Source organism: Rhinolophus ferrumequinum, chromosome 25 (genome assembly GCF_004115265.2).
Source record: "Rhinolophus ferrumequinum isolate MPI-CBG mRhiFer1 chromosome 25, mRhiFer1_v1.p, whole genome shotgun sequence".
In the NCBI taxonomy this organism is placed as follows: Eukaryota; Metazoa; Chordata; class Mammalia; order Chiroptera; family Rhinolophidae; genus Rhinolophus; species Rhinolophus ferrumequinum.
In genome coordinates, this window is record NC_046308.1 from 15,977,073 (window position 1) to 16,002,836 (window position 25,764).

General features: G+C 49.1%; 2 protein-coding genes across 2 annotated transcripts in view; one reads left to right on the forward strand and one right to left on the reverse strand.

Annotated features, from left to right (window-relative positions):
* The window catches only part of MYO18B (myosin XVIIIB), a 244,040-nt gene that overhangs the window by 139,550 nt on the left and 78,726 nt on the right, over positions 1-25,764 (forward strand). Inside the window, exons 34-36 of the mRNA XM_033098254.1 lie at positions 2,979-3,131; positions 23,148-23,261; positions 24,700-24,816. Coding sequence (XP_032954145.1) covers positions 2,979-3,131; positions 23,148-23,261; positions 24,700-24,816 — 384 coding nt within the window. The remainder of the gene's footprint in view (positions 1-2,978; positions 3,132-23,147; positions 23,262-24,699; positions 24,817-25,764) is intronic.
* Positions 11,905-12,990, reverse strand: LOC117017789 (E3 ubiquitin-protein ligase RNF113A-like). Its single transcript, XM_033098394.1, has one exon. It carries the CDS (start codon positions 12,988-12,990, stop codon positions 11,905-11,907), a length of 1,086 nt encoding a protein of 361 aa, XP_032954285.1.

The window sequence follows — 25,764 nt, forward strand, 5'->3', positions numbered from 1 at the left end:
TTGAATCTGTGTGCTGTGAAATGTGAACTTGCACAGTGACATTTATTTCTCATTAACCTAATGAGTCTTTCTCCCCGTCCTCTCTGGTAGCAATTCATTATGACGGGGAGGCGGACTCGGTCTGGGATTTTGTTGTCAATTTGGTTTGCGATGATCCCTCTGAAAAGGAGACGGTGGCAGCATTTTCAGGGTCTTTCTGGTGGTAAAGATGGTAGGATGAGACATCCTACTGCACGGTCACTGCCAACATCAGGGAATGTTCCTGATGCCAAATTGCCCCATAGGATGTGTGTAGCACAAGAACAGACACCAAAACAAGAAATATGCCAAGCACGCTGCTTGAATGCAATCATGGCAAAGAACCTGGACTCGAGTGAGTAAATCGGGATTCAGGTTCCACTAGGCACGATGGTGCAGTGATTAGAGACTTGCATTCTAATGCCGAGCTGTCTGGGCTCAAATGCCTGCAGAGTCACACATGACCTTGGGCAGATCACTCACCATCTCCAAATCAGTTCTGTCAGCTGCGCCTCCATGGCAGCACATAAGAGCCCCAGGCAGCTCACAAGACATGTGCTAGCCCCAGGTAACTTCTCTCACTCTGTGACTTGCCTTTCCCCCATGTTTTACTCTCAGTCAATCACCCAGAGTCACATATACAAGTCTCATATACAAGACTGCTTCTCAACCCTCTCTGCTCCTGCAGTGCCTTCTACCTGTAGTGCCATTCCATCACCTCACCTAGTTAGGTCCGACTTATCTAAGACTCTTCCCAGTGCCATCCCAGCCTGAGCTGGACGACGCTCCTCTGTGCCTTCATAATACCTTTTTTAAAAGTAGAGAACAAAACATACCTCTCTCATTGTGTGTTTTACTAAAATTACCTCTTTGCAGTCAGAAAAGCTGGTTCATCTCCTCACTCTGCCACTTATTGCTAGCCATGTGGTCTTGGGCAAACTACTTCACCTCCATCAGCTTCAGTTTCATCATCTGTAAAATGGGAATCATAATACTACACACCTCATAGATTCGTCATAAAGACTAAATGTGCTAATATCCATAGAGTTTAGATGAGTGTCTGACACTTAGCCCTCTGTAAATGTAAGCTATTACCACTGTTATCAGGGCAATAATAATAGTAATTATAAGGTCGGTTTTTAAGAGGCTGTTACAGGAGTTAAATGCAATGACATGTGACAAAGGGCCTGGCACAATGCTTAGTCCTCAGCTCAGTTCAGCAGGTGAGAATATGAAAAAAAAAAATTACACACACACACACACACGGTGCCAAAAACATGTATACACATTTTAAGAGAGGAAAAAAAACTGTATTAAAATTGTAATACTCAATATATACCAATAACAAAAGATGAATACAAGTCATGTGTATACCTTTTTTGGCACCCCTTGTATGTGTGTGTGTGTGTGTGTGTGTGTGTGTGTATATATATATATATATAGCCTCTGAGAACAAAGAGGCTATTTTTGTTAATTTTTCAAAGAATTCAAAACTGGTGGTAGAGAAATAATAATACAAAATCTAAACGAGTACATTCTAGGTCATCAGACAACATACCTAATCCTTTATATTTGTATAGCGCTTGACAGAGTACAAGGTGATGTCCGATGCATTATCACGTCTGATTTTTGTTTTATCTCAACAGGGAGGATAGGTGTGTGTGTGCGCGCGCGCGTGTGTGTTTAACCTCTTCTTTTATAGATAAGGCAACTCAGGTTCAGAGAGGTGACATGACTCAGCCACAGTTCCCACCAGCAGCAAGTGGCGAGCTAGGGTTTAAAAGCCTGGGGCACCTCGTTCTAAATCTCACATTCTTTCTAGAATATCCCAGGGCATTCTGAGCATCCCAGAAAATGGTTGCACTTGGTGCAGAGACACAGATATCCAGGTGTGAAGAGACTGAGTCCCAGGGGTGAGGCACCTGGGCCCCATTTTCTTTAAAACTCCCCATCTGATCATTGGTGCCATTTCCCCCCCTTTGAAAGTGTGTTTGGATGGTGCCCCGAAAAGGAGGGGTTATTTCAGAGATGCTAATTCACTGTTGTGTGAGTGAGTGCTCCATTTCTAGGGGGAGACAGCAGGCTGTTGGGGTTTCATGTTGAGCCTCCCCTGGTTTTTCTCAGTCTGTATGGTTGGCTGCTGACAGTTGTCACCCCCTGGTGCTAAGTTTGGGATGTAGTTTCTTCAGGAGCCACTTGACAAGTGTTTGCTCAGAGTGCAGAGCCTGCAAATTCAGAATTCTGGGGGAAGGAAAGTGCTCACCTCTGGGTCAGGTCCCTCTGTAGAAAAATGACCTCATCAGCCTGTCCTTAAATTGGCAAAGGGGAGCATCTCTGGGGACAGAAAAGCTGGATTTAGACCTTCAAAAGCATTACAGCTATTTTTAATACTATTTACTGATGTGTAATATACATGCAGAGAAGCACACCATAGCCCCTCTATGCAGCTCAACAAATTTTCATAAATTCATAAAGCCAGAACCCAGATTAATAACATTAATAACCCCCCAGAAGTCCCCCTCCTGCCCTATCCAGACACTGTCCCCCTTGGGTAACTGCTGTCCCGACTTCTATAAGCAGAGGACCTCACCTGACATGTAGGCTCTTGCAAGGTGAGGAGAGGCCATACTGGTGACTTTGGTGCAAAAGATGAGACAGAATGACTTTGGATCTTTACCAGCTGTGATAACAGTAATGACAGCAGCTCATATTTGTTGTGCCTTTGCTATGAGTCAGGCATTAGGCTAAGCGTGTATTTAATTTTCACAGCAGCCCTGTGTGCTTGATGCCATTCCCATTCTGCAGACGAGCAAACTGAGGCTCAGGGAGGAGAAGGGTCTTGCCCAAGGTCACACAGTGAGTGGCAGAAGCGGGATTTGAACCCAAGGAGGTCCCAGAGAACTAGGACCCTGGCCACTGCTTTGCCGTCTTAGCTCACGAGGCCTTCCTTTGGCTTCCAGATTGGTCATCGGGACTTTGACGTGGAGAAGCGTCTTCGGAGGGACCTCAGACGGACTCATGCGCTACTGTCAGACGTGCAGCTCCTTCTGGGGACCATGGAGGATGGCAAAGCATCGGTGAGCCAGGAGGAGCTGGAGAAAGTGCACAGCCAGGTAGGTGTCTTGGAGTTCCCTCAGAATCAGGCTGGGGAGGGTGCTGTAGCCAACCGGGGAAGAATGGCTCTCCCTCCCGGGATGTGCGTGGCTGCGGTGCCGACCTGAGATGGGGAATGTGACCAGGGCTGGTGGGTCACGTGGAGGTGGTAGATGATTGGAAAAGTTTAGAAATAACTGAGGAGTCCTGGTCCCTTGTTCAGGGCTGAGGCAGAATGTGTCTTGAGGGCTCGGGCAGTTCAGGGCCCTGGGGCAGAATGGCTGAGTGCAAGGTGTCCTCGGTTCGTAGGTGCCGGCTTTCGTTCGTACGTGCGCGCGCATGTGTGCATTGACCATGAGGGCTGGGTATGAAACTGATAGTAATAGAGCTAATAATGCAAAGCCTATTTCTAACAACGACAATAACAAATGATAGCCGCCTGGGATGCGACTGGTATTGATCATGAAATGATGTCCATCACCTTCTGGAGCCTCCCGCCATGTCGCATGTTGCACCGAATTCTCAGGAGAGCTGAGGGAGATGAGGATCGTCGTCTCCATTTCATAAGTCAGGTGACCCACCCAGAGTCACACAGCTAGAAAGGGGCAGAGCCAGGCCTCACCATCCCTGGCTGCCTCAGAGGAGGACTAGAACAGCAGGTTGGAGGGCAGATGGGAGGAGAGGAGATGCCAGAGCCGGGGACGGGGACAGCACGTCAGGAAATGTGCTGGCGGGAGCTGAGCCAGGTGCAGACAGTGTGGCCCAGGGTGGCAGCTGTTGAGAGGTGTCAGGGAGGCAGATCCCTTAGGGTAGTGGGAGACTACCCTAAGGGACAGGTTTCAGAGCAGAATGATGTAGCAGGGAGTCAGGGTTTGGGAGGCTCCGAGCCCTCCGGGGGGTGTTGTGCCCATGCATTTGGTGTTACCCCTAAGTCACACACCCCCTCAGACCAACCATCGGTGCTGAATCCAGGAGTGGGGAGAGGGAAGGCATTTCCTGCTCCCTTTACCACCTCATCTTCTCAGAATGTCCTTTCTGCCTCCTTCTCTGGCCTTCTATTATGTGGCTTCAGCCATGCCACGTGACCAGGGTTTTTTTAATCTTCACAGAATAGCCTCAGAAACTCAGATGGTAATCTGTACTTTTTGGACTAGCTCCTGAACAAACGTACACACTTCTTTGAGGGCAGGGCTATGTTTTATTCATATCTAATGATGCCCATCCAGTCTAGTTCACATAATAAGTAATGAATAAAAATGCCTTCCTGTCAAATTCAAATGACTCATCCACCTCTTTTGATAAATGAGGAAACCAGGGAACAGAGAGGGTAAAGGATTTGCTTAAGGTCACATAGCCAGTTAAAAGCAGAGCCAGGCCTCCAACCTTCATTCCCTGACTCCAAACCCAGTGCTCTTCTCTTTTCCTTCTGGAGAAGCTCATGACTGTCCGCAGGACCCCAGGAAGGCAGAGGGAGGCAGCAGAGTCTAGCTCCAGGCTCTAGAAACCAGATCCAGAGCTCTTACTGCTTCCGTTCTCTGGTGCCAGTTTCCCATCTGTTAAATGAAGGGTTTCAGAGATTATTAGCTAAAGTAGAAAACCTTTTTTGAAAAATTAAATTCCAGACTTGATTTCACCAGTTTGTCCATTAATGTCATTTTCCTTTGCAGGATCCAACCCAGGGCACTACACAGCATTTAGTTGTTCTGCCTGCCCAGTCTCCTCTGGTCTGGACCAGTTTCTTAGTCTTACTTTGTTTTTCATGACCTTGCCAGTTTTGAGGCGTCCTGGCCAGGTATCCTGTGCAAGGTCTCCCAGCTGGATGTGTCTGATGTTTTTCTCATGACTAGACCAGGTTTATGGGTTTGGGGTAGGAACGCACCAGATGTGCAGTGCTGTTAAAACAGAAGACACCCAAGGGCCCTTCCTTTTGATGATTCTACAATTCTTAGCAGTTTCCTTCATCAGGTCACCCTCTTCTAGGGTGACCACCCATCCTGGCTTGTCCCTGGTTTTAGTTCCATGTCCCGAGCAAGCCCTCAGCCCCAGGCAAACCAGGGCAGTTGCTCACTCTGTTCTTCCTGTCTGTTTGGCCAACCGGGTGGGTGGTAGACCCTGAGCCTCTTGATTCGCCTCAGGTGGGCAGAGACGTCCATGTTCTCAGCCAGGGGCCAGGCATCCGGAGTTCATGCAGCCCCCTCAGCAGCGGCTGTGGGCTCTGCCTGTCTCCCACCAAAATGTTCCCCAAGCCACAGCATCCAAGCCGGCTCCTTCCCCACAGGTGAATGTTCTTAAAAAGGAACCCTGGTGGTTTTGTTTCTTTTTCTTTTTTCCTTTTCTTAGTATTCATAAGAAATCTCCCTCTGCTGGGTTAAAATGTGTGTTCTTGGAAAATAGTGGTATTTAATGAAGGCGCCTTGAGCTGAATCAAAGAGCTTCATTCTTCTGAAAGTCCTTCTTCCCCGTCTCTGCATCCGGCTCCTATCAAAGGGAATCCACAGCCTTGGCTTTCTGTTGCTGTTGTCATGGAAATTGTTATAAGGATGAGAGCGCGTGGACCAGAGGTCAGGGTACAGTTGCTTTGGTTCCCGGCACACGTGTCCCAAATGTCGGAGTCAGAGCTAATCAAATAAAGCAGCAATGACATTGGGCATCGCCGCATCTCCTCTCCGAGACGTACGGTATTTGTCCTTTACCTGAAGGCTCCAGGGACAGAGGCAGGGAGAGCAGACAGGAGCGGGGAGGGAGAGAGAGCGAACTTTGCCGATGGTTGAATCTTAAGTGCTGGGTATGGTGAACAATTTCATTCATTCAATTCTTCACTCATTCATTCATTCAGTAGTTATGTAGTGCCTACTATGTGTGTGCCAGGCGATGCGATAGATACAGGCATATAATGGTTAGTAAAACGGGCGTGACACCCTCCCGCATGAAACTTACACTGGTGGTCAGCTCAGTTACCCTAGAGAAGGAGAAGCAGGCAGGGACCAGAACGTGCAGGGCCTGGAAGGTCTCGATTTTATTCCGAAGGTGATGAGAAGCTATTGGAAAGTTTTGAGCAGAGTGCGACATAATCCAATTCACATTTTGGAGGCTCACTCTTCTGTGTGGAGAATGGATTGAAGAAGGGACGAGTGGCTGCCATTAGGAGGCTAGTGGACCCTGCGAGGCTGGAGGAAATGGTCTCCTGAGTGAAGTAGTGATGGAAATAGCCACAGGGACAAACGTGGGATTGTTTGAAGTGGATGGGACTTGCAGATGGTCTGGGGACAGCAATGAGTTCATTATAAATAATCCTCCCATAACCCTAGCAGGTAGATATTTCTCGTTTTGACCCCTTGACTAATAAGGAAACAGGCTCTGAGACGTTGAGTAATTTACCCAAGGGCACATAGCAGTACACGTCTGAAAGCTGTGAATACCAATGGTTTGGGACCCGTGCAACTTGGTTTGCCTAGGATGTGTCTTGTTACCATTTGTCAAGCATCTGCTATGTCCCAGGCTTTTCCTTGGTGGCTTGGGGTCCCCAAACTTAACTGCACGTGAGATAACATGAGCACCATTTAAAAATCACAGATGTTTGGATCCCGTCCCCAGACAGTCTTTTGTTGTTGTTCAATCTGAGTTGGAACCTGGGAGCTACATTTTTAAACAATCACATCAGGGGATTCTGATGCTGCTCGTAGGCCCAGTCTATGGAACCATAGGCCTTATTTATCTCTCAAAACACCCGTTTTAAGTTCAGATGAGAAAACTCACGGTGAGGTTTTATTTGTGTGACAGATCTTAGTTCAGCTGATTTTAAAATTAATTAAATTTTAAGTCAAGAGAACTGGACCTGGCACTTGCTAATTCTGTGACCTTCAACAAGTGATGTGACCTCCCTGAGCCCTTTTCCTAAAGCAGAGCCTTGTCATCACTCACTGTCCCAAGTGCTTGTAGGGGCTGATGAGGTCAAGCCAGCAAGGGCTTCAGAAATTGCTCACTCCCTGCGGTGCCAGATAACCTAGAGAAAGGTTGACTCTATCAGGGCACGGATGAGAGAATGTGTTTGGATGCACCTATTAGAGAATTGCAGGCATTCAGCAAATATTGATTTGGTCTCCACTCTGGGATGGATTGGAGGCGAGACTACAGGGATAGGAGGAGATAAGGTCCCTGCTCTCCTCTCCTTGGAGGAGACTATTGCCAAGCAGGGTGATGAGCTCTTTATTGGCGAAGTGCAGGGGTTCAGCTAAAGAGGGTGACCTTCGGCTGTGGGAGAGGAGCTGGTGGCTTCAGCTGTCTCTTGAAAGATGGAAATGAATTGCTGGTTAGGTAAGAAGTCATTCTAGGAGGAAGCAAACAGAGAGGATGAAGGGGCAGAGGCACGTGGACACGGGAAGCACATTGTATGTTGCATGAAGTGCCTGGGGTAACAGCGGAGAGGGTACTGTCGCGAACTGAGGCTGAAGCCAGCCCTGAGTGTTTGAGGGGGCCTGGCTAAGGCCTTGGGCTCTATCACACGGGCGATAGGACACCACAGTGAGCTCCTGAGCAGAGGAGGGCAGGGTCAGAGCGCTTGTAAGAAATGGCAGGATTCCAGGTCCAGCTGAAGCACGATGGGCAGGATGCCAGGCTCAGCCAGAGGCAGGGGAGGGTCCCTGAGACAGAGCCCCTCCCCGCGTCCCTGCATGGTGCCCACATGGCAGGGTGCCATTGCCCCACTATCTAGAATCCTGAGAAAACGTTTGGCTCTTTCTGCCCAGTTTCCCTCCAGTGGGAGCCTTGGCTTGGTCTCCAGTTAACCCCTGAGGTTTAAGACCCTGATGAGAAAACACAGAAGACTCGTGGAGCAAGGTTAGAAGAAACACACCTCTTTGGGTTCAAATCCTGCCTCTGCTACCTAATACGCTGTATCGTTTTGGCAAGTCACTCTGCCTTTCAGAGTCTCCTTTTCCTTCCCTCAAAAGGGAGCTTGATATTCCCAGCTTATTGGGCTGACAGAAAGAACCCTAGACCATGGATTTGAAACAGCTCTCTAACTTGAAAACTCTAAGACAATGATTTTAACATGTAGAGTTTCCCACTGGCTCCTTTGACCCACACACGGGTTTCGGCTGGTGGAAGACTTTGGTTTCTAGGCACACGATTTTACAAGACTTGGTGCAACAGGTGGATGCAGCAATGTGCGGGGTTATCTAATGACACCTGTTCTTTAGGAGCCAATTACTAATTAATTCCCATGGAATGATTCCACTAGAAACAAACTAATCTGGAGACAGAAACAATTCCAACAACCAAGATATATAATTGAGATAATCGCTGTGCATAAATAACATCTGTGAGTAGCAGATGCTGGCACCTGGCTCCGAGGAGAAAATGGAAGATGATATCTGCTCCGGGGCAGTGGTTGCTTTTCTCTCTCTCTCTCTCTCTCTCTCTCTCTCTTTAAATTTGATTCATGCCTTTGACCTTTGTCTCCTCCCCAAGGGAAATATGTTATTTGATTTTTGTTAAATAGAGAAGAGTTTGCACGGAACTCTTTAGTTGTTTAATTAATTCAGGCTGGGGGTTGTATTCAGCCCTTCCTGCTGAGAACAAAGCTGTCACCAAGTCTCAATCACTGCTCCCCCTAAATAGCTCTGAAATCCACCCCCTCCCCCAATTCTTATTACACACCACCTGTATCTCTCTCATTTGGAGTGCTCTCAAGTCTGCTGGCCTCTGATCTTGTCCAAGCAATCTTTCTGCCACCTGATCTTTGGGGACAGAATTTGAAGATTTAAATACAACCTTGGCTCTTTGTGTGTAAGATCCATCAGTGGCTTCCCATTGCCTTCAGAAGACACTCCAGAGGCCTCAACTTGACCTTTAAGGACTGATAGCTTCTATCCTCCCATCACCCCTGATCAGCAACTTAGGACAGCTTTGGGTCCCCACACCTGTTTTCACCGTTCCACCTTTGCCCAAGCTGTGCCCTCTGCTGGACTCTTCTCCCCTCCGAAGCTCATCACCTAATGAACATTGATCCTCTGACCTTGGGTCTGGGCATTGTCTCTGGGAGCCATCTCTGACCCCCCCAGGGGCTGGGTGGAGGTCCCAACTCTCTTCTGTAAAGATGTCATGGGTTTACCCCTAAGACAGCACATACCATTGTATCAAAATTCCCTCTCTGCTTGTCTGTTTCCCTCTTTCCCTTCCAATGCCTTAACAGCAGGGACTGGAATAAGTCAACATGTTAAAAAACTTGTCCAAAATCACAAAAGTGGTAAGAGGTCAAGTTGGGATGAGAACCCACAGAGTCTGACTTCAACACCTAGGAGTATAATAACCACTACTCTAAACCACCAGTGTACCTCGTGTGGACCACTGCCATCTGTGGTCTCTCACATCCCTTCTGGAAGCCTCGAGTGCTCCTGAAGGCCCTTCCACCGGGGGAATTCCGGCTCAGCTGCAGTATTGACTCAGGTGGGACCATTAAGCCTGGTGTGTCTTCTATACGATGAACTCGCAAGGATGGTTAGGTAACAGTCTGAGGGCTCCCCCCCCATTAATGCATGGAAGACTGTTAACTTGATTCATCCCCAGTGCCTTTAATCGAGACGTTTGTCACCAGGTGTCATCCATGCTTCTATGAGACATTGAAAATAATGAATAAGCTCTGGGAAGATGACCCTGAAGGGAGTCTTTTGTGTGAGTGTCTTTGGAACGCTGCTCCCTAGCCAGGAGCCGCAGGACAGGTTGCCTGGCTGTTTTATTTGAAGAGACTTTTTTTTTTTTAAAAAAAAAAAAGATTAGGTGGAGTGAATTGATTCAATATTAACATAACCTCCTGTTAGAGGAGATAAAGACTGAGTTGTAATTGGTTAAAAACATGGTTATCACGGGCCTGCTCACCCCACAAATATTGACACTTCCAACGCTGTGATAAATGAAGTGAGAAAAGGCTGGTTTCATCTATGCATCTCCCCAGAAGGACCTGTTCCTGATGGGCTACGGAGGGCCAGGCCCCAGAGCAGCTCAGCCAGCCAGCAGCATCATAACCATCGTAACAACAATGCTATTGATGGTGGCAGCCACTGTTTACACGGAGCCAGGCAGGGCGATCACTTAGATGTCAGGACCTACTTTTATCCTCCCCACCCCACTTGAATGGAGTGAATTCCGTGACAGCCGGTGCCTTTTCAGTTTGGGGGTCAGAATGCAGGCGTGTGTCCGCAAACAGGAAGTGCTCAGTGAATGAGCAGTGGAGGCGCCTGACTCTTCCTAGGGAGGGAGAAGCTAGTGTCATGCAGGGTGTCATGCGGGGTCTCCTGTCCCGCTCCCCACGTAAGAACGCAGGACATGGTGAGGCCAAAAAGGAACACCCACGGAGCCATAGGTAGGGGAGTCAGACCACTATAGTCTCGCTGGCGGCTGGTTGGAGACACAGGAAGCAGGAGCCACATGATCCGCAACCCGCCGCCCATTTGTATCTGCCAACCAACCTCACTTGCTAACTGCAATCCGTGCTTGCTAGCTCAGCCACCATCTCGCTAGCCCCCATTTGCTGCTAGTGTCGCCGCGGCAGTTATATTAGTGGCCAGTAGCTCACTGGTTACAGCTGACGGCCAACTAGCCACAGCTGATGGCCATGCAATCACAGTTGATGGCCATTTACTACCTGAGCCAGCACCTTTCCCAGTGAGGCCGAGAGCCTGGAAACTGCACTCGTGGCTCTGTCCCCACACTAGTATTACGTCCATTTTATGCAGGAGGAAGCTCAGCATATAGGAAACTCGCCCAAAACCACAGAATTTGGGGGGAAGTAGGATTTTTAAAAATAATTTAATTTGAAATTCAAAACTTATAGAAAAGTTGCAAGAATAATCAACGGATTCTTACATAGCCTTCTCCTGGATTCATCAATTTTTAACATAGTACCTCATTTGCATTATCATTCTCTCTCTGAATTACTTTTTCTAAATTATTTGGAAACAAGTTACAGACACGATGTTCCTTTATACTAATCAAAATCAGAAAATGTAACATCAACAAAAATACTGATTTCTAATCCAGGGGTCAGCTAACTATGGCCTACAGGCCAAATCTAGCCCACTTCCTGGTTTTTGTTGTTTAGTTCGCTTTTCTATTACAGTTAAGAATGCTTTTCACACTTTTAAATGGCTACATTTAAAGTGGTTAGATAAGTACCTACCTATATCCTTCTATTTTGCCTCCTGGCCCACCCTAATCCAGTATGGCCTCATCTTAATTTATATTCTCATTACAGTACACAACATTACCTTACAAAGCTTGAAATATTTACTATCTGGCCATTGAACAAAAAGTTTAGGGACCCCAGATCTTATCTGCTGACTGTTCAGATTTTGTCCCATTAATATTTTTTATAATAATTTTTGTCCCTGTTCAGGATCCAACCCGGGATACAAAACTGCTTGCATTCCGTTTTTATAACGCCAGAGGATCCTTGGTCTTTCTATTTTACGATGCTGGCATTTTTGGAGAGTCCGGGCCAGTTATGGTGTACAGTGTTCCTCCATTTGGGCCAACTGGAATTTGAACCCCGGTGTTTTTCACTTCAGAGCCTTTTGGGTTTGTGCAGGTCTGAGGGTGTTCCCAGGACCCAGGAGTTCCAATTTTATAACCAGAAAAGTCTCAAGCAAACGGGGATGAACTGGTCATCCTAGAGCCGTGGACCCAAGCACGAAGTCATCCAGGGAAGATGAAAGGGCCGGCCCCCTGCCCCTTCAGTAAGTAAGGCTAGTTCTCAAAACTAGAGTGAGGAGAGAGGGCGATGAACCAGACGCCAATCTAGGAGCCTTGACTTGGTTGCTCATGTTTAGTTTTAGATGAGTTGTCACCATCAGCATGTCCTGGCCTTGTACCTTGCTTTTCTGGACCCTCATGGGGGTCATCTGGGAAATCGGAAGTACCACTCTCTTCGGCAGCTCGGTGCTTCTCCAGTTTAGCAGTCAATTCTCTGGCTGGCCTGAAGACGCCATGGGTCGGCTGGTCACAGACATAGCAGCGCGGGGTGGTGCCGAAACGCTGCAGCGCACAGCTCTCGCAGAAATAATGCCTGCATTTGGTCACAACCGGGTTTTGAAAAGTCTGGCGACAGATCAAACACTTGAATGGTATTTCCTCATCCTCTTTTCCCGGAACTTCATAGTTTTCGTCGTCACTGACACCATAGCGACCCTCATTAAGCTCACGTTCAATCTGCCACCCATGCTTGTAATCCGAACGGTCATGGAGGAATTTACAGCTGTCTCCAAAACCGCAAAAGCCAGTCTCCTTGTAGTCTTTACAAATGTCAGGCTGGTAATCCCAGCGCACGGTGGCGCGCAGGTGCTTGGGAGCCCGGAGGGGGCCCTTCCGCACCATCCGGGAGGAAGCACTGCCCGTAGACGTATCCTTGGGCTTCATGTACTTTGGATAGTTATTGATTCCCCGATAGATCTTGTCATCTTCCATGCCCCTCACTTCCTCCTGGATCTTCTGGCTGCGATCAAAGATGGCTCGTGCGTCACGCTCCTTCTCCGTGTCTAGCTCGTAGCCCGCAGTCGCCCCCATATCCTCTGGTCCCACGGGCTTCGTGGATTGGGTGGATCTGTAGACCACACGGAGACTCTCGGGCTCATCATCGCCCTCCGCCTGCTGTTCCCCACGGCTGTGGGTCTTCTGTACCATCGGATTGTGAGACGCCCGCTTGGTCGCCGGGCGAACCACAGCGCCGCCTTCGTCACCGCTGCTGCTGCTGCTGCTGCTGCCTGCGGGCTCTGCACCGCACACGCGGCGCTCCCGGCGGCCCGCAGCCCCTTTTCGCCCGGGCTTTTTGAACAGGAAGGTGCACACCTGGTCTGTCGCCTTTTCGGGAGAAAGTTGCCCTGCCATTTTCGAGTCCCGAGCTCTAAAAAACGGCTGCGGCGTTCTGCGCCACGCGGGGTCGCTTCACGTCCCTGCGCCACGCGGGGTCGCTTCACGTCCCTGCGCCACGCGGGGTCGCTTCACGTCCCTGCGCGTGCTCTCTGCGGAGCTACTGGGGGCGCGTGCGGACGCGAGAGCGCGAGAGCCCGTGGCTTGCTCTTCTTGCTCCGTTTATGCGTGCGCGACTTATTGATCATTGTGATATGCAGTACTTGGTTCATTCCCCTTGCCATTTTATGAGACTGTACCGCTATTGGTTCATTTTGCTGTTGATGGACATGTAAATTGCCTCTAGATTTTGGTAATTATGAATAGAGCCGCTGTGCACATGTTTTACATGTTATATTATGGGGGGCGTGGGCACAAGTGCATTTCTGAAGGGTATGTATCTAGAAGGGTGGTATCTCTGGACCATAGTACATATGGTTCTTTAATGGTAGTAGATACTGCCACGTGGTTTTCCAAAGTGTCTGTAGACACAAACGCTCCTGCCAGCAGAAGAAGAGAATTGAGTATGAGTCTGTCCATGAAAGAACTTCCAGCCTATACAGGAGTCTTCTAAGAGTTTATCTGAGCTCAAATTTGAGGCCATGCCTGGAAACAAAATACCCAATGGGTTGAGGAAATGCTTCAGAGAATGGCAGTTTTGCGATTCCTTTTAGGCATTTAGATCAAAGGAGAAAATGTAAGGAAAGTGCATGAAATCCATCGGTGGTAGATAGAGGGGGTGGAGGGACAAAGAAAGGTGGGGCAGCTCTAGAATTGGATAAAAAGCCAAATGGAGAAACATACTTCTTGCACATTAGTGGGTAGAAGATAATAATTATCATTTGCAGCACATAGAGATGGCGTGGGGGGAACAAGGTAACAATGAGGGGTTCTGTGGTCTTGTGCTCTGGGGTCTTATGCTCTGGTGCCTGCGGTTGTGCCTTGTAGGGGTAGGAAGAGAAAATTACCCTGACATTTCAAAGGTGTGTTATCCTAGATGCAAGAGAACAATGAACGGGACTCACCTAAGGTAAAGACTGACGTTTGCTAAGGAAGCGATAGGCCTGTGACGTGACTACCTGCTCAGTCAGGAATCTGTGAGCAGACTGTCCTGTGTGGTGACTTTTGGTCACTGAGCTTATCAGGCCTGCCAAGTGCCCCCCAGCTTGTCAGTTTTATTACGTAGCCCCTGTTTTGTTCACAGGTAGAATATGAATAGTGTTCTGGTTAAGTGAGAATTGTGGTGCAGGAGGGTGGGACCATCTTACTTGGGGGTCAGGCCAGGCCTCTCGATGCAGACCCCTAAAGTGCAATCAGGGTCAAGTGGGGGCCTCAGGGCTTTCTTTTGTAAAGTGAGAAAGCACCAGAACTCCCCTGGTGCTTTTCAAGGGCACACACTTGCTTATCTATTTATTTATTTTTACAAAAGGAACCCCCTGATTAAAGGGAAACCTCATTAGAACGGCCTCTGCCTTGATCATTCCCTGGTTGGGACTTGGTGGGACTTCCCTCGTTTATCCCAAAGTGATCTCCTTCCAGATTTGAAGAAAGGGATCCGCTCAGGGACCCAGGGTTTGCTGAACACACCGGTGGTCATGCTCCCTAGCCAGGTGATGTCCTCCTGCAGGGAAGCGGCCTGCACACACTGTCCCTTGTCCTTAGCCAGCTCTGGACACCGCCAGTGTCTGGGTCAGAGACCTGTGCTGGGGTGGAGCCAGGGAGCGGCCGGGCACTGGTGGATTCCTCAGGGGGTGTTCAGGGCTCAAGCGGGCAGCATGGGTGGTGGGCAGCTCAGGCTGCAGACCCAGGCTTCCCACTGACTGGGCGCGTTAGTGACACGCTGAGCTGACTTCTTGGCCTTGCTGCCCCAGTGCATGTGTGTGGAGTCTACCTTGCGGTGTGAAAGCTGAGCAAGATCCAGGGGGCCTCCAGGAGCCCACCATCCAGCGGGCAAACAGACAGGGAAGTGCACGGATCCTGTGCCATTTAGGGGAAGAATGGGGTGCTGGAGCAAGGGGGTTCTGGAATAGAATAAAAGAGGGGGGCAGAAATGGGATGGGGCAGGGAGAGCCTTTTTGAGTATTTTATCCTGCTTTTCTAAGTTTTGGGGTTTTTCTTTCTCTCTCTGGAGAGCATCAGTTGTGATCCAAAGCTATTGTCACCAGAGGAGAAGCCAAGTCAGGAAGGTAATTTTTTAAGTCTGTTCAATCAGGCAGCACCTGAGCAGTCCTTTGATCCTATAATACAAAATTAGGGAGGACTCTGAAACCCTCAAAGAAAGACGTAAAACAAGTAAAAGGAGTCTCGCTTTACTCGAAAGATGGTAAGTGCATGCCTCAGGACTTCCAAGAAAAAACTGTGGATTTAAGAGCGATTTCAGTTCAGGTCCTGGCCCCATTCTCCATTTATTAGCTGCGTGACCTTGACAAGTTAACCAACCTCTCTGATCTTCAGTTTCCTCATCTATACAATGGGGATGAAAATACATACTTCCTAGAGTTGTTACAGTTTACAAATTAACATATACATAGTAAGCATTAATGGAGAGTAGTTAAGATTTTTCCTCTACTAATAACGATTATTCCTCTGAAGAAGATGGAGACAACAGATACTCAGAAAGCATTTCAATACATCAATAAATGATGGCCCTCTAGCACACTGTCAGGAAAATTCTGGAATGTTTAACATATGGCCAAAGAGTTTGAGATCAAGGACACACAGAGTAACCACCATATGGTCTTAGGAAATTTCCCCTCGGGGTCACTGTCATCAAACTTCTGAGCCAGACAGACCAGTGGTGGACCTGGCCTGACATTTTTAATATGTTTGCATTTAATAAATTTGTTTGCTATCAGGGCTGTCTATAGTTTGAGATGTTGGCAGTTCCCTCTGGGGAAAGCCTCACAGTTGGAGGTTAATTCTTCTGAGTGCCCTGATGGGATGTCATGGCCTACGACATGTTGAGATTAGCCCACCAAAGACACCGTTTCTTAGAACGCTTCCCCGTGGCGTTTGGGATGCAATATTTTTAAATCCTCTGAGTTGTTCAACCAGACTCCGATTCCAGGGTCTAACCAGTCCGCGGAGATACCAGTTTTTCCTCTCCCCGCCTCATTCCATATGTCTAGCCAACTCATCTAGTGGCTTAATAAGTGCAAAGTAAACATTGTACCCAGGTATTTAAAGCAGGCAGATGGCTTCACATAAGAAAATAATGCTATTCATCAGCTTGTAGTTGATGTATATGTGATGGGACTCTCAATGGCCCTCACACTGAATGAAAGGACGTGGGTGTTGGGGAGAGAAAGCCTGAGATGAACTCAGAAATAGAGAAAGACTTGTGTGCGGAGGGCGCTGTGTGGTGGCCCAGAAATAATGTGGAGTCTCATTGACTTGAATTTGACCTTGAGCCAGTCACTTCCCCTGCCCCGGCTGCAGTTTCCTCATTTGTAACATGATGAGGGCTGATTCCTCCTTTGCAGGGCTGTTGTGATAATGAATGTCAAGTGGCACGCACGGCGCCCGACACAATCAATGTGGAAATCTCGTTCCCTCCCCTTCCCCTCACGACTGAACAATTGGGAAAAGGGAATATTTTTAATACGGGGCAGGATCCATACACAGAATAGGCAAAGAATAAATGATTGCTCTTGGATCACAGGGCTTCGGATGCAGCTGCTTTGATCCAAGTTTTGCCAGAATAACGTCAACAAACACTATCACTCGTGGTTTTGAGTGTTTACTCTGTGGCTGACACTGTGTGTGTGTGTTATCTCTTCTAACTTAGTCACTCACACTGTAGCTGGGTTCCAGGTGACAAAAACCCAGCTCAGACTGGCTTGAGAAGAAAAAAAGGAAGTTTTGGGTCAAGATATCTGCAAAGGTCTGAGGCTAAATTGCCTTCAGACTTGGCTGGATCTAGGTGCTCCAACCATGTCATCAAGAACGTTTCTCCTGCCTCAGCAACTTTGATGTCACCTTGTATTCTTAGGCAATCTCTTCCTTCTTGATGGGGAGAGGGCCTTCAGATGCTCCAAGCTGACCTCCTGCATCAGAAAGAGCCCACCTTGTTTCTAATCCCAGCAAAAATCTTGGTGTCAGCCATGCTGTTACCCCACAACCAACCACTGTAGCTAACGGCGAGTGGTGCTCTGATTGGCTAGGCTGAGTCAAGTGCATTGTCTCTGGGCTGGAAGGGGGAGTGTCAGCCCCATCAGACCCGGTGGACATTTGGAGGATGGGCTGTTTTTGCCGGGAAGATGGGATGCTGCTCTGAAAAGAAAGGAGAGTAGATGCTGTGTGACCACATCATCACATTTCTCCCACAGAGCATATGGGCTACGCACAACTGTGGCAGAAGGAGTGCCACGTAGTGGCTCAGAGGGGAACTTGGTGGTCAGACTGCCTGGGTTCATATGCCGGCTCTGCCACTTAGGACTTGTGTGACCTTTAGTAAGTCACTTGACCTCTTTACTCCTCAGTTTCCCAAACTGTAACAATGGGAATGGTTATCAACCTTACCTCAGCGCGTTGTTGTAAAGGTTAAATGAGTTCACACATGACAAGTGTTCAGAGCAGGGCCTGAGAGAGTAAGAACTCATCTTCACAACGTATGTGTGTAGCATCCCCTAGGCTTGTGCAGTGCGCAACTGATGTAACTGTACTCAGCAGTCCTGCTCAATGAACGTGAGCCATTATTTCCCCCGTTTTGGGAGTGGGAAAAACCAACGCTCAGAGAGGCTAAATAACCTGCTCAAGGTCACAGGTTCATAAATAGAGGAGTTGGGACTGGAACCCACTTCTGTCTTACCGCTGGCTCTGCTCTGAACCACCACACAACGCTGTGGGATGTCACATGTCCCACTTCGTGGTGGATGAGAGGTCATACTGGGAGAACGCACCCGCACCCCTCACCCCACCCCCTCCTTTGATGAAAAGTGTTCAGAGCATTGCCTGGTCCAGAGTCAGCGCTCAACCTCGTAACCCATGTGCACGCCCCTCCCCCAGGCTTCTACAGCACTTTGATCCTAGATGTACTCATCTCATCCTGCCCCTGGCTTCAGGGACCTTCACTGTCCTCTCACAATCGCTGAAGAGGCGTGACCTCACCAAATATCGCCAGGCCAAAGTTTAGAAACATTTAATTCACGTTCAAGGTCAGAAGCACGTTCCCATCTGTAGCCGCAGTTTGGGAGGCCTGGGAACAGGTGTGCGCCCATCTAATAGAGGGCTCCTAACCCAAGGGCCCGGGAAGGAAAGGACGGCTGCCGTGGATGCCTGAATTTCAAAATTAGAGCAAATGCTGGGGAAGGGTGGCTGCCTTAATTAGCAAATGATAGAAAGACTGAATGTGTGTGGGGGTGGGGTGGAGTTTTCTGGCGATTAAAGGTGTTTCGTTGTTTTGTGCCCATATCCCTGTGGCATTATTGTATTGATTTTATAAGAAATAAGATTTGGAAGAGAAAGAAAAACAGGAACATATAAGAAAATCAAATCAGTTGTCTCACTGAGGGCCTATTGTGTGTCTAGTCACACACTAGGTCTGGAGTGGGATGGAAATCTTGGAGGCCTTTAGCTTACCCTAAACCTCTCTACCCCATGCCGTGGAGGTCCCATATAAACCTAAGATAACCTATGTGCACGGCATGCCCTAGGCTTGTGCAGTGCACAACTAACACAACTGTACTTAGCAGATCTGCTGAATGCATGTGAACTATTTCCCCCACTTTGTGAATGGGGAAAATCAAAGCTCAGAAAGGCTAAGAATCTACTCAGTGTCACACTCATAACTGATGAGTCCAAGGAAATGTGATGGCGACGTGGAGGTGTAAGGTGACAGCTACCACCTGGGATCCTCATTGCTACCCTGGCTGCCAGAGATGGAGAATAGAGCCCAGTAACCTTTCCTGAGGAGTCACTTGTCATCCAGCTGTCCCCTGCTCTCTGCTCCACCTGAAGCCCCTCCGGGGAAGGCATTTTCAAAGCAGTGGTGGGGTGGGCTCGCACCGCTGAAGCATCTGATGTGGGCCCCTGCATGACTTGCCACGTGACTTCATAAAAACGTCAGTCAAACACCCTCAATATGGAAATAATGTGCAGTGAGTTATTCTTACACCAGGTCATCCATAATGGAAAATCAGCCTGAGATGGCCCTGTATTTCTTCCTGCTCCCTAAAGTGTAATAAATTGAACAATTTAAAGCTCGGCATTAAGAAGGTTTGTCAGCAGCCGCCTGGAGCCTACCTGGTGGAGCTCTGGGGCTGGGGAATTCCTGGTCGTGCCCATCCAGATCCTGTGAAAACCTGGGCCTACGTGACTTGTGTGCCTTTGGGGAGGGCACCCTCCATCTCACAGCCCAGTCTGCCAGAAAGCCTAAAATCCGCCTTAAAATTGCAGGTGCCTCATCCCAGTGGTGTGACCACAGCTTGGCTGCTCTCCATTCTCCTTACCTCTAAAATGGGGTTAAAAATTCCACTCTCAGGCTGTTAAGAGGATGAAAGGGGTGAACAATAGCGACAACCACCTTTAGGTTTTTAGCGTTTTCTCAGTGCCAGGCACTATACTAAGCACTGTCATGTTTTCACTCATTTATCCTGCAGAGATCCTATGACATAACTCTCCCTATTTTACAGAGGAGGAAAGTGAGGCACTGCCAGGTTAGATGAATGGCTAGGAGAGGCAGAGCCGCCAGGTCTGGCTCCAGTGTCCAAGCTTTGACCTCCATGCATGGTAGCATCTGGCACTTGACAAGTGGCATTAAGTGTTGGTTCCTTCCTCTTTCCTTTGGGAGGAGCTTCTTCATCTCCAGAAGGTTCCCATAACAATGTGTTTCCTTGGTGCCACCACATCAATGCGAACTCCAAGTTTTATCAGTTCTCTCTGCTTTAGCTGCCTCTCATTCTGTAGGCCCCAGCCTGGCTCAGGCCATGGTGACGCTGCCTGAGTGGCTTCCATTATAGCACCACGCCACTGAGTTCATTTCAATGCCATTGAGTTCTGTCTTTATTTTAATCCATCCTCCCTATGTGGTCAGACTTTCCAGAGAGGGGCAGCAGGGCCCGGCGATTCGTTGGGCTCTGGAGTTTGATCAGCCAGGCTCACCTACTGACCAGCTGGGTGACTGTGGGCAAGTCACTTCCCCTCTGTGTCCCTCAGTTTCCTCCTATATCAATCAGTCCTAATGGTGGCAACTGTCTCCTAGCAGTGTGCTGGGTCTGTTATGAAGCCTGGCGGATAAAGTACAGTGCACCGGAAATGGCCCCCAAGCAACAGTAGCAGACGGGGTCATTAATGCCCAAACCATCAGGGCCGAGATAAGCCTCTAACCCAGTAGGAGCTAAGAAGACGGCCAACAGTCATCACCATTGACTGCCAGCGAGCTGCGAGCTCGCTCTGCGTTCATCTCTGCCTGGGGATAAAGTGGCCCTCTCCCTGCTTGCTCCAGGGAGACTGGGGAAAGGAAGGAGCACTTCTGGATCACGCACCGTGCACTGTCTGTAAAATGGGGGTAAAAATAGAGCCTTTTTTCTCTCCCGCGGCTCCGAGGACCAGCGGCATCACGCTGATGAAGCCCTCAGCCGAAGGAGGGGCGGAGCAGATGGGACCTGCTGTCATCCTACTTGCCTCTGCCCTGTTGAGCTTCTTACCATGGCTCTCACTTGCCTCCTGGCCCTGGGCCGAGCAACTTGGCCTGGCAGCCGGGCCCTGCGTGATGCCTCTCTCTTCCACGATTAGTTATCTGACATCATCTCCCATGATGGCCCATCTGCTGCTGCCTGCCCAGACCTTTTGTTCTTTACACCCCGCACTGTGCAGATCCTTCCATTTTTCCCCCTCCACTTCCGCTCTGATTGGAGCACCTGAACCCGCCCCCCCACCCCCCGATTTCCTGGAAGGGCCTAGCAGCATCCTCACTGGCTACCCTATTTGCCGTCTTGTCCAGGAAAGCCCATCCTCCCCACGGCAGTCAGAGGGAGATGATGCCAAGCTCCTCCTTAGAAACCATCAATGGTTTCCCTGCAGACCGAAAATAAACCTAAGCTTTGCATCCCGGCTCATAAGCATCACCTCCTCCTCTCCTTCTCTGTCCAGCTGTCAGCCACACTAGCCAGCTTTCTCTTCCTCCCACCAAATTTGTTCTTTTTTTTTTTTTTTTTTTTTTGCCTCAGGGCCTTTGCACTTGCTACTGCCTCCACCCAGGGCATTCTTCCTTCCTCCTAAATCCGCCCGGGGCTGTCTGTCGCCTTTGTATCCTTTAGGTCTGAGCTTCAATGCCTCTCCTTAGTGAAGCCTCCGACTTCTGCATGAATCCCGGGCTGCTTTAGCTCCACCTGCTTGTGGAGTGGTGACAGAGCTCTCCATCCCACTCCTCTGCCTTCCCAGACTCCCTGGAGTCACCTGCAGGGAGATGAGACTGTGCCTGCCTTTTCCTGTCCTCTGTCAGTGATGCTCTAACAATGCCAGTTACCTCCCCTTGCTCCACATCATATTTCTCAGTGTGTCTCAATCCCTCATAATCACTGAGGGAGATGGACGCTCAACTCCTCCTTCAACAAGACAGGCCCTGCTCTGAGCCCAACTGCAGGAATGCATTGTCTTCGGGGTCTTGAAAACAGGGCTTTTGTGGATTGTGGATTGTGCAGGGCTGGCAGCAAGGTAGGGCTGGACCTAGAGGTGCTAGTGTGAGGAAGCGGTGGGAGTAGGCTAGGGTCTCGATTTTCTCCTCTGTAAAATGGGGATGTTAGCAGTATGTACCTCACCGATCCAAGATGAGGATTAAAAGAGAAAATGTAAGTAGAACCATTAATGCTATTCCAATGAATATTCCAATGAATATTCCAATGATATTCCAATGAATATTCCAATGATATTCCAATGAATGGCTGCCTCCCGTCTCCCACCTCCTCACTTGGGGCTGAGCTTCTGGACATCCTGAGGAAGGCATTCTCTGCCCAGTTTGGAAGGAGATGAAAACATCCCGGGAGGGCTCTACCTACAGAGCCTCCTACCTTGTCCAGTTGTTCTCTGAGCAGCCTCACCTTGGCTCTGTTGTTTTCTTTTTATAGGTCAGTGGGGCCCCTTCACTTACTTAGTGGCCTCAGGGATCAGGGACTGCACAGCAATTCACTAGGACTCTAGCTGGCTTTTCTTTCCCCCTCCTGTCTGCAATCACCAGCCTTAATACCATTAACTGTTTTGAAGGTACCCTGGGCTGGCAGTTGAGGATGTATGTTGGTCTGGACAGTACAAACGATGTCTTTGCTTCTTGCAGCTGTGTGACTTTTGGCAAGGCACCGCCCCTCGCTGAGCCTCAAATGTTTCCCTTAGGTGATTTCTAAGGGTATTTTCTGCTCAGACATTCTAGGGTTCAGAAATCAAGGGGAAACTGCCAGTCTCAGGATGGACTTAGGGTTTAGCACGGGTAAGGTTCTCGCCAATGAGGACTGTCTTCTGGGGCCATGTAGGTAATTGTGTCTTCTGGCGAGGATAGCAGACTTACTGTGTGCAAACAGGTGGAAGGATGAGAAAGAAGAGTGAGAAAGAGAAATTTTGCTTAAGTAGGTGGCTCTTAATCTTTGAGAATCTAGTGAATGTCGTGAACCTAGGAAAATGCATGTGGAATATTTTGCATACCATTTAAAAGGGGGTTCACAACTCTGGTTGAGGAACATCTCCGAATACCTCCTCCAGGAAGCCTTCCCTGACCCCCATGCCTTCCTCCTCTTTCCTGTACTCCTCAGAGTAGTTGGCATGACCCGTCCCTACCCCTCTTCCCCATGGGAGGGCAGGGGCCCAGTCGACTGTTCCTTCCATGCCCCATGCCTGGAACTCAATGGGTGTCAGCAAATATTTGCTGAACGGAGCTGGGGACCAGCTCCTGGCGTTGCAGTGGGGTGGCTTGGCCTTATTCCATGGGGCAGTGCCTGTTCAATTCGAGTGGGCTCAGAACAGGCTGCCTCACATGTAAACATTTGCTTCCCCCAGTTGTGGCGAAAAAGAGTTGTGAAGACATGAGGGTCCCTGTAAATGATTCTACAGCCTGCGAGGGGACTGCGCTGGGCTGGAGGGAAGGGCATTCAAGGAGGCAGCGTCCTGAAGCCTCTTCTCTTTTCTTCTCCCCGCCTGGCCTGGTCCAGCTGGAGCAGAGTGAAGCCAAGTGTGAGGACGCGTTGAAGACCCAGAAGGCGCTGACCGCGGACCTGGAGAGCATGCATAGCGAACTAGAGAACATGACCCGGAGCAAGAGCCTGGTACCTGTCCTTTTCTGAAGCTGTGGGGACCTGGGCCAGCACAGGCCTCTGCGCTAGTGTGGGCCTACTGTGTGCTCAGCACTATAAGAGGGACAAGGGACTTTTTGTGGCCCTACTGGGTGCCACCTTGGAGACACACACATCCATTGAAGATCTACTGGTTACCCAGCACTATAAAAAGGACACGGGCACTTATTGTGGACCTACTGGGTGCTACCTTGGAGGTAGAGACATCCATGGTAGAGCTACACTCTGAGAGTGCAGGATCCTATTATGAGCTGAGTATTTTAAAAGTATAAGGGCATATATGAGGGTCAACCGTGTGTTCGCCTCTGGAAAGGTAGGCAAAGAATCCTGTTGTGGACCTAATGTATATTCAGGACTGTGGGGTGATTCCAATATGAGCCTATTATTTGCTCAGCACCGTAAGTGGGAACACAACTTTCTCTTGTGCACCCAGAGCATGCTCACCACTGTAAGTGGTTCTTAGGCAACTGTTGGAGTCCTACTGCGCACTCACCACCACAGGAGAGGACTTGGTTATTATTGTTGGGCTCCTGCATGTCCATTCTTATAAGTGGAGACAAGGGCAACCCTCATGAGCCCACTTAGCTAACTACTATAAGGGACCCAGCCATCTACTGTGGACCTACTGTGTGCTCGCCACTGCACGGGGACAAATGAACATATATTATGGATCTATTATGTTGGTGAAAATTGGGTGTAGGTTTCTAAGTCCCCTGTCTAGGTGTACAGGGTTGGTTTAAATGTATACTTTATGCATAAAATCTTAAAGTAAGTATAGCTAGAGAGTTATAGGCAAAAGCTTGTCTCAAGTTTCCTCCTGGCCCTTTTATTCCAAATTTTATTTGCACTAGAGTAAGAGGAACTTGCCCACAAACATAGATAGTCAGATACACATACAGCATGCAGAGATGAATGTACACACGCAGATACAAAATCACCAAACAGATACACAAAATAAATGTCCTCATCGGTAAAATACGCATCTAAGTTTATCCATCTATCCAATACGTGTTTATTGAGCTCCTGATATTTGCAGGCCTTGTGCTGGGGATGTGCCTGTGAACAGAACAGAGTCCCTTCTCAGGGCAATTACAGGGGTTTGCACTCATACATATGTACCATGCACTTTCAAAATGTATGTACGTAGATTCCCAGGTGGGAAGTGTAGACGTGTATCCATTCACACCCACACGTGCTTCACCCACAGTCACATGCATGACCAGGACAAACATACACAGAGCTGCCGTAACCACAGCATGCACTGGCACAGCCACGGCCACCCTTCCAGGTAGATGGTCCCTCACCTGCGACCCCCACAGGCAAGCCCACCTTGGCTCTCCATCAGCCCCCCGCTGTCGCCCTCCCCCCCACCCTTCAACCTCCCCCCAGCCATTGTACTGCCTCCTGCCAGGTGGATGAGCAGCTGTACCGGCTGCAGTTTGAGAGAGCCGACCTCCTGAAGCACATCGATGAGGATCAGGACGACCTGAATGACCTCATACAGAAGCACAAGGACCTCATTGCTCAGGTAACAGCCTGATGTGGAGAGAAGCCTGAGGGCCTGGGGCCAGGTAGGTGGGGCATACTGAGAAGGCGATGTGGTTGGGCCCCTCCCTGGTCTGAGGACCTGGGAGGGATCCATGCCCCAAAGATACATGGGAATTGTGAAGGTTCCTGGGGCCCTAAGGGAGGAGGATGTCACCTTCAGATGGTGTGTGCATTTCTGGAGGACATCTCCACCAAGAGAGATGTTGATGTAGTCATACATCTGTCTACCCGTCCACCCACCCACATATCTATCCATCTGCCCGTTGAAATATTCATCCGTCTACCATCCATCTGCTCATCAATCCACCCATTCACCTATCTACTCTTTTATCGACCCTTCTATCTGCCCATCCATCCATCCATCCATCCACCCACCCACCCAGCCATCCATCCTTCCACCTGTCTATCAGCCCAGTCACTCACTTATTGGTATTCACTGAGTACCCACTATGTGTTAGGCACTATGTGAAATCTCAAGGATGCTTTGTTGAGTTAAAGCGTATCCCATTCCTGCTTTCACGTAGCTCACAGGTTAGTGGGCTGGGCAAACTTTATCACATTGTCACCCAAAACGGAGGGGAGACTTGCAAGCTGGGCTAAGCGTCCAGAAAGAAAATGAACATGGTTCTTCCAATCCTGACCTCGGTTGGAAGTCAGGGAAGGCTTCCCTGAGGAGGTGGCCCTTGGATGGAGATCTGAACAAGGGGAGGAGTTAGTTAGATTGGAGTGGAATAGTGGGGGAACGGCATACACAAAGGGCCTAGAAAGGTGCACCAGCGAGGATGGAAGGAGGCCGGGGAGGGGAGGGTGGCACAAGATGAGCTTGGTGAAGCTGGCACAGGAGGGCCAGATCAGGGTCTTGTTGGCTGATGTGTTTGGATTTCATTTTATATGTGAGGGGAATGACAGTCAAGCTTGTGAGGGGCCA

Excerpts from the sequence above, each read along its gene's own strand:
- LOC117017789 (XM_033098394.1), bottom strand. The coding sequence starts at position 12,990 with ATGGCAGGGCAACTTTCTCCCGAAAAGGCGACAGACCAGGTGTGCACC.